The sequence below is a fragment of the Anabas testudineus genome, chromosome 3 (genome assembly GCF_900324465.2).
Source record: "Anabas testudineus chromosome 3, fAnaTes1.2, whole genome shotgun sequence".
NCBI lineage: Eukaryota > Metazoa > Chordata > Actinopteri > Anabantiformes > Anabantidae > Anabas > Anabas testudineus.
The window spans coordinates 15248025-15266010 of NC_046612.1; the positions used below are offsets into that span (position 1 = coordinate 15248025).

Sequence of the window (17986 nt, forward strand, 5' to 3'; positions counted from 1 at the left end):
TAAGGTGGAGCTCTGAAGCAACAGAATGGAGTTAAACTGGCTCAACCAGAGACTGTCAAAGAGGTATGACAATAGCTGCATGTCGAGAGGAGAGCTCTGACGCTGATAAGAATAAACCCAGCTTGTGACAGAGCTTTACTGTTGTGTGTGTGTGTGTGTGTGTCTGAGACCTGTCAGAACCCACTGATCCATTACCAAAGACAAAGACCAAGCAAAAGAACATAAACAACAAAACTGACCGTGACGGCTGAGATGTTTATTTATTGAAAGAGCAAAATGTTACAGTTTGAGGAATGATGGTCTTTACAGTGGTCTATTGCCAGTCGGCAGCAAAATTGCGGTCCATTCTTGCCAAAAAAAGTGCTCATGGTCCTCTCTGGTCAGACATGACACATGATAACTACTCAACAAGACTAAACCAAGTCTCATTAAGACATTTAATCTGCTAAGTTGTTCATTTTTGTTCCTTTGTGGAAGGTCTCCAATATTAAATATTAGACTATTTTTCAACAGCTCCACGCGCACATTAGCATCAACCACCATTCATGTTTGGTCAGAAAACAGGGTCAGTCCCAGCCTAAGAGACGAAAAGGTGTCCATTCACGAAGGAGGTCACTGGAGTTTGGTCAGATAAGGAGAGGGAAGGCCGTCTGGTGCTTTGGACCTTCTCTCGGGCAGATAGGGACAAAGAAAGCCGTTTCCCCACACGCTTATATTTCTTGTCAATGCAGCTGAAGACAGCAAGCATCTCCTTTACTGGCCGTTTTTCACGTTAAGCATTTTCTCCTGTGATGGAAAAACAGTAAGAGATAAAGATTTAGGAAAAAAAACAAAAAACAAAAATTAAAAAGCAAAAGTAGGTTTTAGGCCGAAACGTGCAGACAGATCTCTTACTTTGATCATGGTCTCCAACTTGATGGCATCAGCAGCAAACTTGCGGATGCCGTCAGACAGTTTCTCCACAGCCATGCGATCCTCATTGTGCTGCCAGCGGAAAGACTTTTCGTCAAGGTGAATCTTTTCCAGATCACAGGCCTTTGCTGCAAAAACAAAACCAGCAAAGTCAATGCTGCAATATGCTTTTACTTTTCAGGTTTTATCATTTTCAAAAGAACAGATTTGGAATGTTCAGAGAGGCTCAGTATCTACCATTTAATCAGCTTTCCCTTTGAATCATAAAATTTAATAATATTATTATTATCAACAACAACAACAACAACAACAACAACAACAACAACAACAACAATAATAATAATAATAATGGTGCTGTGTGTACTACACAATTTTCTTTCCCATGTCTCTATGCTCTTTAATATTTGGTGATAAACACCCGGCACTCTCAATGTTGCACTCCGGCCTTGCAGGAGGGAGTTCGGTTCGGTTCAATACAAGCTTCACATCAACCTGTGCAAATAAACTGCAGTTATTCGTTTTTTGATTTAATAAATGTACATGAATTCAGTAAAATTCAACTAGGTGTCAAAAATCAGTCTGCCATTATCTACCTATCAACATTCTTTGCCCTTTGTTTCTACTTCACTGAACCTGAATGGTATAATGAAAATAAAACTTTTGAGTCACAGGATATTACCTTTCTCTGCGGTGAGCGTCTCCGTGACAACACTGTGGTCCTGGCTGAGCTCTGCCAGCAGCCCAGGGGAGATTGTGAGCAGGTCACAGCCGGCCAGGGCTTTTACTTGTCCCGTGTTTCTGAAGGAGGCACCCATCACCACGGTGTTGTAGCCAAACTTCTTGTAGTAGTTGTAAATCTTGGTCACACTCTGTACACCTGGATGGAGAAGAAAGGGAAGTTAAGGCATGGTGGAAAATATTCCTCCAAACATCACTTAAAAACCATATGTCTGGTTTGCCAAACCACCACGATGGAGGTACTACTCAGTGCAGTTCACATGGACAGAGGGAAAGGATTTGTCAGTATCTGGCTGCTGGAGTCAAGACCTTCATAACTCTCTCACTATGCCATAAAACAGTTGGTTGCCTTGAAGAAGTGTGTGCAGCTTGTTAAAATCATAAACATATCTTGTTCATTACTTTGTTCATTTTAGGCACTCGTGCACTGCAGTGGACGTGGAAGGAAATGAGTAGTGTGAGTGTGCAAGGCGAATGCACTGATGCTCAACCAGCTGGAGGTTAACAGTTCTGTAGACCCACACCATCTTCTGTGACATTTACTGCGCGTCACATTTAACGTTGTTCCCTTTTATCTGCAGTTAGTCTAACTTTGAGTGACACACATATTGTTGCATGGCAGTGACACACCTTTGAGCCACAGGTTAAATCTAGTACAACCAGAAAAAAAAAAAAAAAATCTTTTAAGGAAACTGCAGACTTCTCCACTCTCTTGCACACCTCACAAGTTGGTTATGCATTTGTTTTCAACAGTCTCCCTTAAATACCCTTCAAATTTCCATATTAATGGAAGCAATGTTACAACTCAGTTCAGGAAGAACTAGCTTAACACCAGACCATTCTTAATTTTATTTAAATGCAATTCAAATGTACTCTTTGTGTAGAATAATGCCATTTCAAATAAAGATGTCGATTGCAATACATAGAAAACATGGGGACAAACAAATTGTAATTGTGTCCACATAAGTCAGTTCAATCTAGATGGACCTCATCTGCAGCATATTTTTGTTGCACCTGCACTTTATTTCCCAGGTGAGAATATTTATTTCCTGGTCCAAACTTCTTCATCTTTTAACAACTAAGTAATATGACTGGCCTCAAACACTCCCTCAAACACAAACTTCCACGAAGCTGATCTCCCTAAAACTATTCAGATTTCCAATGGCTACAGAAAGAAAACACAACACTTTTGTATTCAGAATCACACACAAAACGAATATTGTGAAACTAGGCCGACTACGTGATGAAAGACGATATCTCAGTACTAGACAGTATTTGAGCCAGCACTTCTGAGAACAGATAAATCCTAAAAGCAGTCATTCTTTTAGCCACCAATGTGAAGGAGGTTTCTGGAATCAAGTTCAGTTACAGAAGGGGAAAATGCTGCCTTATCCAATTTGAGTTGTTTTCAATGATTACAGGTTTCGTAACACTGAAGATGGCCTTTAATACCTGGGTCTTCATGTGGCTCATAGCTTTTGCGGTCTGTATTCTCCTTGTACCAGTCCAGAATGCGTCCAACGAAGGGTGATATAAGTGTAACCCCTGCTTCTGCACAGGCCACAGCCTGAGCAAAAGAGAACAGCAGAGTCATGTTGCAGTGAACGCTGTGCTTCTCCTCGAGCTCCCTGTACAAAATGACAACAAATATAAATATGTTAAAGATCACAAACAAACTAATAAAACCAGGTGTGATTCTTCCTCAGCTTCCCAATTCAACTAGAACCTCCTCTAAAATGGGAAGACACCTTTTCTTGATAAATTGAATATTCAGTGTCATCATTTCATACTATACACAATAATGTTTACATTTAGTTATTTGGCAGACGCATTTATCCAAAGTGCCTTATAAGTGAGGAACAAAACAAGCAAATATCTAAGCCTAGAATATGAACTTCAAAGTAAAGTGTTCTAGAAAGAGTAGTTTCAGTTTCATGGGGAATAAGTGCAAGATTTCTTTTATTTTTGGTTAAGTGCAGAGAATAATTCGAATAAGTTCTGTTTACAGTTTAGGTTTTTGATAGTTGAGGGTGAGGCTGCAGAGTGTACACAGAGCTGAAAAGTTTCTCTTCTCTTCTCTTCTCTTCTCTTTTTAGGTGAGGGGAACACAAAGAAGCCTTTGCTTGTAGAGCGCAGTGGGTGAGAGGGATTGTAGACCTGTATGAGGGAGTTCTGGAGGGGTTTTATGTTCATGCCTCTGACATTTATCAACAGAATCAAATTTAACCATGTGTTCTTGTAATTTTTGTACATTTTAGAGAATTTGAAATTATACTTCTACTGGCACTTTTTAGGCCCTGTTAGTACTTACACATTTACTGACGTTTTTGTGTACAGATTCATCTGGTTAGTTTCTTCTCATATTGCCATATAGGCTTTATCAGGGAAAACTAAATTATTTTTTAATAAAGTAGACAGCTTAACAGCTTTTCATCATCTCCCACGTTAATTCTCAGCAGCAGACACCAGCTCTTTTGTGCCTTTAACAATTAGGGATATGACCATGTCAGTGTCCATGCACACACTGACAATTATGACAGTATCAGGTTTTAGAAGTTTATAATTTCATAATGTTTATTGGTAATTAACTTAACAAGTAACAATCACTAAGATAGGCAGCGGTTGAAACCTGCATACAACAGGTTTCAAACTAATTCACTCATCATTTTAAACAAACTGATGCCGACATAACCAACAAGCATCCCTAGATGGAGCTTACACTGCATACTCACTTGCCAGCCTGGATTCCTTCCCATGTTGATGACAGCTTGATGAGCACACGCTCTTTGCTGATGCCTGCCTCTTCATACAGAGCAATGAGCCTCAGGGCCTTGGCAACCATTTCATCTTTATCAAACGATAGTCTGTTAGGTGAAATAACAGAGTCATTAAGCCAAAACGCTCTTGTTAATTTAAAGACAATATTGTGAAGAAAGAATAAAAGTCTATGATGTGGCAGTAATTCTCCAAATAAATTAAATGTAATCAAGTCACAGAGTGACAACACAACTAATACCAGTTTACTTCCACATTCTACAGTAGTTAAAATTGAAAAGGAATCATAATAATAAACATGTTTCCCGTCATAATTTATCCCTACCTGGCATCCACTTCGGTAGAAACTCTGCCCGGGACCTTTTTCAGGATCTCTAGCCCAAAACTTACAAACAGCTTGTCCATGGTGTTAGCGACCTGCTCCTCTTCAGTTCTGAACAGAGAAGGGAACATTAGGATAATGGAGGTAAATTTAACGTCCAGGTTAAACTTAAAGAAATTTTATCAAGACATTTTCCATAACACAGACATTGTGTGGTTGTTATGTTATTCTTTAACGTGTTTATAGTTTTGCTAGTCAACCAGCATGTCCAATCAACTGTTCCTGTGTGTGGAGAAATTTTACTTTTAATGTTTATCCATATTTATCTGAGAGGCCACTCCACTAACTCAGGTTTAAGCAGGGAAAAAGATAATACAATCAACTTCCTGCTGTAAAGTAAGGAACTGTGCAAACACCTTGCAAAGAGGAATTGTGTACTGTGCAACAGCCACAAAACCACATTAAATATTTCCATTAATTTGCAAATTACGGACTTCAATGCTTTGAACGGCAGTGTAACACAACAGGTATAAAACTAAAGGATTTTATCATTTTAAAGAGTTTCCTTTAGTTCTTATTTGTGCGCAACCTCTTACCCGCCTTTGGCTATGCCGTATTTAATGGCCTGATCCAACAGCTGCTGGTAGGCTGGCATCTTCGCAGCAGCCAGGATAAGAGATGGGTTAGTGGTGGCATCCTGAGGCTTGTATTCGTCAATAGCTGTAGGATGGAAAGACAGAACAAAGTAGATCACATACGCGTAACTTGCATTCTCATGAGAATGAGTGAGAATTCATCATTTGTCTGCATTTTGATATTGAACGTCAGAAATATCATGGAGAGATTTCAGGCATGTTCAATCTATAATATGCAGGAGTATGCACCTTCTGCTGTGGAAAAACCCTTGAGGAAAAGTCTGAGTAGAGCAAAGATGAAGGCTTTAATAGTGTTGTTGTAAAAAAGTTGATTATATGCTACTGGGACTTTTTAGACTTCCATACTTGGTAAAACAGCTGATGCTGCACCCAAAGTGAACTATGACAAAAACAAAATTTAAAAACTATGACAAATGAACTCATAATATTAAAATAATGCAATAATGATAAAAGTTGTAATCAACTCAATATAAGAGTTATGTCTTTATGATCTGCAGCATAATCACAAGCCACCAGGTTTGTATTCATGTGCTCCATAACCTACAGAACTTTGAAAGAATTGTATTTTAAAAACATTGTGCACAGTTGAAAGACTAAACTGCACATTTTAATTTGATATGCATGAGCAGCAGGGCCCATTCATGGAGCACAGTGGTTTTGTGTCTGCCCTTGATTGGAGCAGCTGAGTCCAGTCAGTGCTGCCAGCTCTTCATCCTAAGAACAAAGGCTGCCTCTGTTCTGTAACCAGTTATCTCTCACACTACCTCCAAATATGTGATCCTTCTGTAGGTCAGCAGGTTTGGACTGGATAGTAGTGATTGACATTTCAATAAGATATCACACAGTTAAAAGCGCTGATTACAGCAGCATGTCTAAAAGACTGGGTCCAACATATGGACTATAATAATAGCCATGCCAAATTATCACCTCCACTGCAAATATGTGCTAAAATTATTACTTTAAGTTATGATAAAAACACAAACTGCAAATTACTAGATTATACCAGATAAACGTGGTTGTAGCTTTGCAACATCTGCAGTTGATTTGGTATCTGGTTGGAGCATTGGGTTAATGTCCAGAGGGCTGTGTATAAGCAGGAGGCAAACTGTCCAATTAGCCGTTAGTCATGTCATGTTTGTGTACAGAAAGGCAACTTTCCATAAAAGTCACTCTGTGTGCACTGTGAGGAAACACTAAAAAGACAAAACACCTTTCAAACTTTAAACAAAAGTTCACACATAATGGACTCAAATCAGACAGACTGTCTCTTTAATCTAAATGTGATATTAGCAGCATGTAAGGAGGTTGTGACCAATTCTGACATTTCACATAAGAGCTGCTGTCATTTCATCTCAAAAGGTATCCTAGCTAAATGTGCAGTATGTCTTCTTTATACCATCACTATTCATGCAGGCAGTGCAGTCAGCCAGTTTCCCCTCAATTTACTTTCAGAATATTCCTGAGACCCTTTTTCTCCACATACATAAATGAAGCAAGATTGGCATTGCACCACGGTTCTGTGGCTCTGTGTGCATTTCTTATGAGAAGCAGAAGTGCTGCTGCTTGATTTGAACATGTCTAAACTTGCAACAGGTAAAACCAGAGAAATGTTACAACATTAATGTAAAACAGACATTACATTAACTAGACATACAAGTGCATTTTTTAAAAATTCAGCTTCAAAAAGCTTTAGTAACCACTCTGCATTGATTTTCCCCTACAGTGCTGACAGAGCTATTCATTACAGGTGAGATGGTTTGATAACACGTGGCATGTGACAGACATTGTTGATTTATAGGATACTGTAACATGAAAAAGTATGTAGTACTAGTTCTCACCATCTAGCCATTGTTGTAATACATCATATTCAAGCTTACGGCTGAAAAAGATATTTCAATTTAGTCAGTCTGTAAGTAATGTTTTTTTATTCATGATTTAATCTAAAAAATCTCAACAAGAACACAAAATCCCTATCAGCACCGTCCAATTGGTATCTTCAAATAGTCTGTGTTGTTTTGCTCCTTGCATTTGCAATTTATAATAATCTTGTCAGTCACTAGTAAAATACTTAACTGCACTAACTTGGATGTAAGATGGTATAGATATTATGAAATACTCAGAAATTTGCCAAAGAAAACCAAAGTTTTGAGAAGCTTAAGTCAAATAATGTTTGATTTATCTTTCTTTTGAACTTAAAACAATTATGCATGTGTAATTTCCTTATCTGCTGAACAATTAATAGATTAATCAGATTACAATTTCAGCACAGGACTGCAGTGCACAGCAGTTTGTGTTCTTCTGTCCATCTACTATACACAGTATAAGCCATTTGTCTATAGTACAGAAAACAAAGTGCAGACATAGTATTCAACAAATGGTTGATGAATCTATTAATCAATAACCTATATTTGATTAACTATAAATAAACTAAATTTGAAGTCATTTTTTTAATATAGAAAATAGTTCATGTTTTGTAAGTTGACTGTTTTTCTTTGTTGTACACAATAATATACAGAATAGTTTTGTTCAGGGACATTTAAAGATGAAACCTGGCTCTGTGGGAGAAACTGAAACACTTCCTTATGTTTTATATACACAATCCAGTCAGTTAATCAAAGAACTAGCTTGCAGACTAACTGATAAGATAAGCAATTGTTAGTTACCAAGCAGCACCACCCTTACTGAGTAATGAGAAGACTAACACCAGCTTTTCAACAGTCCCACCTGGCTGCAGAGTCAGGCACCAGTTCTGTCATGTCATCCTGAGTCTGCAAGTTGTGCATGAGGAACTCTGGTTTGCATCACAGTGTAACAGTATTACTGCACACTGTTGCCCATTCACACCTATTGAGAAACATGACCTTTTTCTCTGTGGCATGACAGGGTAAAGGATGAAGAAAAAGAGAACTCAAACTTTTCACATTACTGAATCTTAACTCCGGGGACACTGTGTAACTTAGTTTAGCCACCACATCGTCTATGTTTTTACAAAGGCTCAATAAGTTTAAGAGGTACGTTAGCTAGCTAGTTAGCTAGTTAGTTTCAAGACAGGTTATGGGTGAGATTATTACGAGGCAATGTAAACAAATTGCTTTAAGACTCAACTTAAGTCGCAAATGACGCTACACCACGTTAGTTAGCTAGAACTTGCTAGTGGTGCTAACTCAAAGTAGCTACCGAGTTAGGTACCGTTAATAACAAATTATCGGATTAACAGATTGTCTCACATACTAAATTAAACCTACGCAAAATAACATATGAGCGGGCTAGCTCGCTAGCTAACATAAGCCAGCCGCTGTGGATGGAGGGATGCTAACATTTAACCGATATTGACACGGCGGTCATTCACATTAAACTAGATCCTTCCTGGTCCTTTAGTTAGCATGCTAACCAGCTAGCATGAGCGCCCAGTAAAAGCTGTTTACCGTTAAAATCCCCCGTGTCTGCCACCACCACAGTGTGCTTCTTCAGCTGCGCCAGCGCTGACTCCATTTTTCGCCGTTTGTCTGGTGACACACTGGACATGATGAAGACAGACTGGGACCCTTTTATACACAGAAAACACGTGAGAGAGCAGGCGGACAGGCAGGGAGACGGGAGCGCGCACAGCAGAAGGAAGGAGCCACCGGGAACGCGCGCAGAAACTTCAGAAAGATCGTGCAGAAAAAGGAACAAATAAAAAATATATAGACTAAATTATATTAACAAACAATATCTGTGTAAGCCATTAATAATACACCGCCTATTTTTATTTAAGCTACATTTTAAATTCAAAACTCTCATTTATTATGGATTATTATATTGTAGTATTGCTGATTTTTTCTTTATATAAATTATGTGATTCAGTTTTTTTTATGTATGTAATTTGTTTCACTCCTTCACATCAGCTATGTACATGCCAGAGTTGATCTGTGAAGCAGTTGACATTGAATCACAAAGCTTTACCTTGAGAAAGACAAAATAATGGCTATATGTGATAATATTTCTACTTGAGTGTTTTCATTCCTTCCAAGAACTATGTGTATGGATGGCAGTCTGCAAAAACAATCCAAATGTTTTAGCCAACCAGGCTTGACAGCATTTCACTGTCGCTGAGATGTGGCCGTACTGTCATGCAAAGCCATTTCCTTCTCAAATAAACAAATAACATTTCTTTTGCCAAAAGGCAAGGACGCCTTGTTCTTTGTGGCAAGAAGAGGAAATGTTACAACAATCCAAGTAGGAGGTGTCATTTTTAAATATATAACTTTATTGTTGTTTTAAAATTGTTTTTCTTCTCTATGACAACATTTTTAAGATTTAACATGTCATTAAAGTCTCTTCTCAACAAGGTAGTTTAAATATCATTTGCTACCACTCTCTACATTGCCAACAATTCTAGGGATGGAATATTTAAATCACTTTTTTATTTTAGCATGCAAATGCAAAATACAAAGTGATTTCAAAGACCTTAGAAATTCACCAGCCTGATGTTAGGCCAACAATCTACAAATGGAGACACTTTGGAACTGTGGCTACTTTACTAAGAAGTGAGCGGCCAGTCAAAATGATCCCAAGAGTCAGTGAGGTCAAGTAAAAACACAGAGTGAAAGCTAAAGAATTGAAGGCATCATTGGAACTGGTTAACATCTGTGTTCATGAGTCTACAGTAGGTAAAACATTGAACAAACAGGGTGTCTATCACAGGACACCACAAAGGAAGCCGCTGATTACTCAAAAGAACATTGCTGCATGCCTGAAGTTTGCCAAAGAGCACATTGACACTCCACAGCGGTATTGGCAAAATGTTTTGTGGACTGATGAAACTAAGATTTAACTATTTGGAAAAAAACACATAGTACTACATTTGGTATAAAAAGGTCACTGCATATAATCAAGAAACCAGCATTCCAATCATAAAGTATAGTGGAGGAAACATCATGATTTGGGCCTGCTTGGGTGCATCAGGGCCAGGCCAGCTGGCAGTGATTGAAGGGAAGAGGATTTCCCAAGTGGGTCAATTATTCAGAATAATGTGACAATGTCAGCTGAAACTCTGTAGAAGTTGGGTGATGCAACAGGAAAAAGACTCAGAATGAATAACAGAATGGCTTCAGAATAACAAAATCCACCTTTTGGAGTGGCCAAGTCGGAGCCCAGACCTCAACCTAATAGAGATGCAATGGAACAACTTGAAGAGAGCCACTCACATGAGACGTCCAAAGAATATGACAGAACAAAAGTAGTTCAAGGAAGAATGGGCTACAATTCCTCCTGAACGATGTTCAGTAATTAATTCCAAGGGTTCACATACTTTTTTCCACTATTATTATGAGGTTTTTATGGTTCTTAACAAAGATCAGGTATTTTTTATTATTATTTTATATTGCATTATATTTGTTAATACTCTGACTTAGATGAAGATCAGATCATGTTTTATGACAAATTAATAAAGAAAACCAGGAAATTCCAAAACTTTTGCATACTTTTTCTTGCCACTGTACCCTCTTGCCCTCCAGTTAACAAACACATCTAAGTTCTATTTGCAATATTATGGGGACAGTTTAACTTTTTTCCATAACATTTGATGTGATGTATGCCTTTTGGCATGTATGCCTGTAATTAAAAGCAATACTTCAACCATCAGGTTTGACATTATGATAATTTCACATACTCCATTGCCAACATTCTAGGTCTGCTTTTCGACATATTCACATTTAACAATATCTCACAGTTGATATGTGACACAATGACAAATGGCAGACAGGAGTCAGCATCAATCAGGTCTCATAACATTATAAATAGGAGGTGTTTACTTGCATACCTTTATATTTTTCCATTTGGGGAAACCATCCTTCAAACAAACAAAAGCCCAGCAGTACAGTTAATGTCAATAATCTTATATTTAGTTTGGGAATCTACAGTAGTCTGACTTGTTTTGAGTACCTGATAGGTAAGAAGTAGACAAGTTGAATTATCTATCAGTGAATATGCAATGGTGTTTGATTCAAATGTGTTTGAGTCAAATTGTCTTAATTTACAGCTTTATCTTATTTGGGGGGCACATATGTTTTAAATTCTAATGTTTAAAGACAACATCTAATTTCAACTTTTAATCTTTTGTGTGCACAATAGCATATTTGTGGCAAAATATCTAATTTCAAGATTTAGTATTTTGTTCAGGAGTTCATTTTTTCAACTTGTAACGTGCATTATACCGATAACAAGTACAATGACTGCTGCTGAACATCTACAAGGTGCATTTGTCCTAATGCAACTTGAAATGAAAAATTCACCCTCATGGTGGAGCTAGAGAAAAAGCCAGGGGATCACCAAAGACATTTGAAGACACGAACAGAATTTAAAGGCAGTCCTTGCCATAAAAATTGTATTGACACAAATTGGTTTACTGCACTGGCTGTCACATTTTCTTATTACAAGCCAAAAAAGGGGGCATGACAGACATTTTTACAGTCCACATGGTCTCTACACTGACAAAAATTCTTTTGTAGTTCCTGGTTTTATAGTCAGAATGTCATAGTTGTTAGATCATGTTTATTGGGCTATCCTTGCTGTTAGTTTTATTTTTTTGAAAACTGCATTTGAAGCTCAAGAAATGAACGAATGACACTTATTGACTGCTCTTTTCTTTTAGCACTGTTTAGAGTAAATGACAGATGTGAGAAGGATTTTTCACACGTCTTCACTGAATCAAAAATCATTTGAGGTCTAAAAAACAGGTCCTGTGTAATAGCTGCAACCATAAACTATCTTACTGTAGAGAACTTTAATTTACTTCATAGTGGAATATAAACATTGTGCATTAACATGCACTTAATGTATCTAAACAGACAGAAGATGCCATGTTTACTCACACAGTATGTGCACACTGTTACAACCCTAGGGCCTTGGTCAAGATATGTGTGTGTTGTGGGTGGGACTTTTTAATTTTATTTACTGTTTGTGTGTGTGTATATGTGCATAACTTCACATCACTTAGACTGTTTCAAGCTACAAACACACAGTATTTAAATAAAACCAACTTTAGAGGGGAAAGGTCTCTTCGGTAGAACTGCAAACTCCTCACAGGCGAGATATATCACTAACTCAACACTGTTTTTGTACTGTATACTCAAAAAAAAAAAAAAAAACTCAACTAACAAAAACTGTCAAATAAATGTAATAGGAAAAGGTACAATATACGGTTTCCTATCAAATATATCAAAGTATAAAGTAACAGAAAATGGAAAATACACAACCACAACGTTATCCCTTGATACTGCCCGTGATCCCGGCTGCCATTGATAAAGAGGTGGGGGACGTCTATTACGGGCTGACACATAAAGACACTTCATTGTTACGTTGACATCTACAGGCAATTCGGATACAACAATTAACTTGCACGTCTTCGGATTGTTGGAGAAAACTCACAAGGTCAACATCTAAACTTAATTTATTCCACCCTTTGCCTTTGCAGTGCCAAAGCATTGTCCTGTGTGCTCGACTATAACCAACCAATATTTTTATTGGAGAGCTCAGTATAGACCTGGCTTTTGAAATATACAAATAAAATTAATATCTGTTAACCAAAACATGGAAACAATAATAAACACCTGGTGTATTTGCCTTTTTGGGGTTGGCTGTGGATCTGAAGGTAGAGTGGGCACTGTCCTTCAGCAAGACACTGAACCCTGAGGTCTCGAATGGCAGCTCTGTAACCCTTAGTGTGTGTAAATGTGGGGTACATTCATCCAGTGGGGATCAACAACAGTTTTTACCATGGCGCTCCTTAGGAGGTAAGAGCGACTACAATTGGTGCAGATCTTTATGCTGCATTGTTAAATCCAACAAAGAGTAAAGAACAGTAGACATAAAATATTTAATTAAAACATTGACAAATGTCCAATAAAATATTCACACAACAGTGCCAAGATGAGATGGCTGTCCTCCAGTTCAAACTCTGGAATATTTTCAGATAGCATTATGTTAACATTGCATCACCAGCCACGGGCAACATCACAGTCCTACAGTATTTGAATGAAATCTACGTCAAGATGTAACTTAATAGCGAAGGCTAGAATTAAAAAGAATTTGCCTATAAAACACCAAATGTTTGTGGATGGTCAAAAATGGCCTTTATTAAAAATAGCTAGTTGTGTTTATCTGGTGTTGGTTTTAAATCAGCCTGTAAATACTATTGGAAATTTTCGATGTGCCAAAACAAGAAAGTGACTGTTGAAGTGTTGCAGCTGTATTCACCACTAGATGTTGCCATTTTGCTGCCTGATGGTTCTGTGACACTCACATGTGCCTCCATGTTGAGAGAGAGATGGAGAGAGAGAGAGGCACAGAGAGAGAGAGAGAGAGAGAGAGGAAGCCTGTGGAAAGGAACAACTTGAGAAGTTTTGTCATACACTGAGGCTAGAAGAGGAAGAGCCGGGAGAGAGTGTAGAGTGTGAGATAAGTGAATGGTAAGTCATTTCCACATTTCTCTTACTATTCAAATGAGATGTATCAACTAACAGGCATCTTGGCTTCTCTACTTCTTACATTTCCTTTGTAATTCTGTATTCTAGCTCTAACACAGATGTCAGTGACCTTGTTGTGGAGATTTAATGTTGATAAATGGGGGGCTTCCGTGGGCTGGGTTTGTCTAATTAGAAGGGATAAACTAAATCCTGGCTCCATTTATCTTGTGTGAATCCATTAATGAATGTTGGACTTGACTGGAGAGATTAAATTAATCATACGTGAGCTCATCATTCGCCAGTACTATGATTTGCTCATAAAGCCACGGGCTGTATTAATTCATGGTGTTGTGGTTTATCAGCGGTTTTATCAGTATGTTGTGATAGTGGAAATGTGCTGATGTGCGATAATGGACCTTTCTGATTGGCTGGGGAGTGTTTCCGTGGACCTCAATGGAAGACAGAAATAAACTTGTGGAGAAGAACAACATTTCAGAATACCAACCATTCCTTAAGATATTCCCTCCCATCAGTTTTTTCTTTTTTTTTTTCTCTAGAGGGGTTACAGGAACTCAAGGCCTCACTCACTTCTCAAAACCATGCTGGCTGGCTGGCAAAGAGCAGATGAACACCCTACAATGTGCTCCTATGTTAGCGGAACGCTTAAATACCCCCTAGTAAAGCTGCTCTGTGTTACATGTTGCACATTAAAGATTAAGTGCAACTTTCTCAACTTTAATGAAGCCCGTTAGGCTGAATTAAAGGCAAATCTATCCTAAAAACAGTTCAAACTGGAGCGGCTCTTTGGATTCCTGCCTGTACCCAATTGGTTGCCTTGTGGTATATTTGTCTTATTGTTGCATCAGTGAGATTTAAAAGCACAGGAAAAAAAAAATACAGCTGTCCAAACACATCAGTGCTAAATGACAGGTTTTGGCAGCAGTTCCTCAGAATCAAAGCACAAGATATTTTTATAGACTTTACATTTTGTGCTGATTCTCAACAGTCATACATGTTTAAATACATTGTCGCAGAGTGAGAAATGCCATTTTATGCACAGTGACAGAAACCACAATAGAGCAGGATGCAGTGCAGCTGCAATACATTTAAATAAGAGAGATCATTATGACATTTTCTCCTCTAGAAAAACTCTTCCACTAAACACATAGGAACACATACGGTGTCCCTCTTTGTACAGTGTTGAAACTGACTTTTCATTTGGAAACAAACTCAGCTCATGTTTTATATATAACCTAATGACTCCTCGTGGTTCTTAACAGCTCACAGGGACAGTCTGGCACATTCCAGGATGTGCACATTGACAGTAAAGAGAAGGAGGCAGCTTCCTTTTCCCATGTCCTCCCACATTTCATCAGCTTCCAGTATGGCTGAACTGATGAACTGATGGCTCTGGACAGTTGGCAGCTGCCTGCTGTTTACACTGAGCCTGCAAACACTGGCCAAGACCTAAGCCGCTACACAGAGTTTTCAATCTATGTATTGTTTTTTTTTGCTGTGCACATGTCATCTAGCTGTTTTGATAAAAGCTGTGAAAATATGTTTTCGAGAGACGATGTCAAGTGTTTTCTTTAATCGCCACAGCTGGTGCTGTTTGCTATAGCTCTGTGGTCGACTTGTATGCTTCTCTAGGTGTGGCAACTCTCTGGGTAATTGCCCTGAACACTGGCTCTACTCAAGGTGGCTATAACAAGACTACATTGTACTGCTGCCTTCAGGTGTGTGTGTGTGTGTGTGTGTGTGTGTGTGTGTGTGTGCATACATGCGCTGGTCTGCTCTAAATTGACTCACCCAATTTTCCCTCAGTGCTGTGTTGCTTCAGTGCATTTTTTGCCAGATTTCAGCCGGCCCTTTCTCCCTTTCTTCCATTAGTATGTAGTGCACAACATCACTATGTGCATTTACTAACATGTTAAATAATTCTTACTGAATCTGTGTAACATAAAAGTGTTTTGTTTTCAATAACTGCAATAATAATAATAATAATAATATATTTTTAAGTTAAAGTTAAGGGTATTTAAGTTTAGGTGTAACTGTCACTGGGCTGATATATACAGACAGCTATGGGCAATTTAGAGTCAGAGTAGAAGTATGAAACTAGATTGAAACTTCATACAGATGGAAGTGTGGTTTGGGGGTATAAGAAGAGCTATCCTAGCTGTATATCGTTTTTCTTTGACCTGGCGAGAACTACCATAATGAAAACACAGAGCCAGCCATGAATGTGAGTGTGCTGATGTGAGGCTGAATGAGTTACTATGATCTTTCTTTAGTTAGTGATCCTGATCTTTGTTTCTGCCAAAGCTGAAGTTATTGCATGACAACAGAAACAAAAATGATATTGTATCTTTTGGCTAATGAGGGTTAGGATAACATAAGATGATGCAGGATGGATTTCAGCACCAACACAATACAAAACGAAGTAAAGCGATATACAGTAGTTATAAACCTCGGATGGATTCGACACAGCAGACTATTAATTATCAGGACAGTAAACCACAGATTATATGAGACACTAGGATATTATCAATGCATTATTTAGGCAAGATTAGATACGATAGAGAGAGACACATATTCATGGTTCTACTGGATTAAACTAGGTTTCTGCAACAGAAACAGTCATACATTTAAGTAAAAGTATTAGTGTAATAGTTTACTGTAAAATTATTAAGAAGTAAAAGTCCTGTATTCTAAATTTTACTCAAGTAATATAAGTAAGGAAAAAGTATAATAGAAAAAATATACCTGTATCACAGTATTTAAAAAGCGGCTATGTCATAGTTGGTGGAGTATTCATCAATGAACCAAAGAGTCAGTAATTCGGCTGCTTGTTCCTGAGTGTAGCATTGTCCTTGGACAACACACACTGAAACCCTGCAGTGGTACCATCCTAAACATGTGCAGCGGTCTAACGACACCGTCTCTGTGCAATGTTCCCATCATTATTCTGCAATAATCCCATTCAGAATGTATGTATGTAAACGGCTGCATTAACGTTTAGAGTAAACCAAAGCAATTCACAGGCTGAACTTATGCTGCATATTAAATATTTATCTGTAAATAATTAAAGCTGCCAGATAAATGTGATGCACAAGTCTGTGTGTACAAGTATCTCAGAGCAGATTAAATGTACTTACAGTGGTAAAATTAGATTAAAGCTAGTTAATTGTTCCTCCTTAAGCAGTTTTGTGTCTTTTTACACACGCATTAATTATTTTGCTGTAACTTACACCAGAACACTGGCAACAATTTAACATTGGTCTGGTAAAGTTTGCTTAGATTAACATTAAGACTGGAAACAGGTGGAAACGGCTCAGTTCAACAAAATCCACCTGCTAACACCTCCAAAGCTCGCTGACGTAACACGCTGTTTGCTTAATCTGTAGAGCAACCGCATTGTTGAAAATAACTATACGTGGTTATGCAGGCTTTGTCTCTGTATTGATCACGCAGCGTACAGATTTGTTTAAGTTTGCCTTCAGCAACGTGAAAAGGAAATCAAGGTTGAGTGCGTCTGACAGCCATGGTCACAATCACACCTTGCTCTTAACGGCACTTGATGTCACACATGGACGTTGTTTTATTTTTCAGCTTGTCCTCTCAGCATGTGCGGCACCAGCGCAGCCTCTTACATTTTGAAGGGTCTGTTTTGTCCCCTCTGTTCCTCCTAGTTGAGAGCTCTGCTGAGATCTTAGTGCCGAGTGAAAACCACAGGCCATAACCACACTCTTTCACTGCTGCTGACTCTCAGTCTCACGCCCAGTTTAACACAGAGCAGTGTGTTTTTTTTCCTCACTACATTTCTTGATGTTTCCTCCCTGCCTCACACCCTTTATCTCACTCTGCCTACCATAATTTACTCCCCCTTGCTGACAGCCATATATTCCATTTAATGTTTTGTTTAGACTCATTGGTTTTCTTAGTAGATGATAAAAATAGCTGCAGACATTTACATTGTGTATAGCGGACTCTTTTTAGCCTTCTGGCGTAGACTAATCTTTACATAACATGTCATTTTGCACGGCATGAGGTATTCTTTCTTTCTTCAAAATATTTCCTATACATTTCTGCTCATGTGGCTGAAATGGTCCTTTCTTTCCTCTTGTTCTCAAAGCCGT

At 38.3% G+C, this 17986-nt stretch overlaps 2 protein-coding genes across 2 annotated transcripts in view; one reads left to right on the plus strand and one right to left on the minus strand.

The window, feature by feature from the left end:
• Positions 1-235: 235 nt before the first annotated feature.
• On the minus strand, positions 236-9024 carry taldo1 (transaldolase 1). The gene is made up of 8 exons (XM_026378491.1): positions 8829-9024; positions 5344-5467; positions 4751-4858; positions 4383-4514; positions 3103-3278; positions 1592-1789; positions 895-1040; positions 236-786 (listed from the first exon to the last, which is right to left on the minus strand). The coding sequence occupies exons 1-8, from the start codon at positions 8926-8928 to the stop codon at positions 754-756; spliced, it is 1017 nt and encodes a 338-aa protein (XP_026234276.1). The 5' UTR covers positions 8929-9024; the 3' UTR covers positions 236-753.
• A 4744-nt stretch (positions 9025-13768) lies between these two features.
• Positions 13769-17986, plus strand: part of tspan4a (tetraspanin 4a) — a 115233-nt gene continuing 111015 nt past the window's right edge. The window contains exon 1 of the mRNA XM_026377549.1: positions 13769-13853. The gene's annotated coding sequence lies outside the window, so the exon portion shown is untranslated. The remainder of the gene's footprint in view (positions 13854-17986) is intronic.

Bases quoted from the DNA above. Each gene is read 5' to 3' on its own strand.
- taldo1 (XM_026378491.1), bottom strand. From the start codon at position 8,928: ATGTCCAGTGTGTCACCAGACAAACGGCGAAAAATGGAGTCAGCGCTG. The intron at 3,279-4,382 runs GTGAGTATGCAG...CATTTTGTACAG, and splicing joins GAAGGAATCCAGGCTGGCAA to GGAGCTCGAGGAGAAGCACA. The intron at 787-894 runs GTAAGAGATCTG...TTTCCATCACAG, and splicing joins AGTTGGAGACCATGATCAAA to GAGAAAATGCTTAACGTGAA.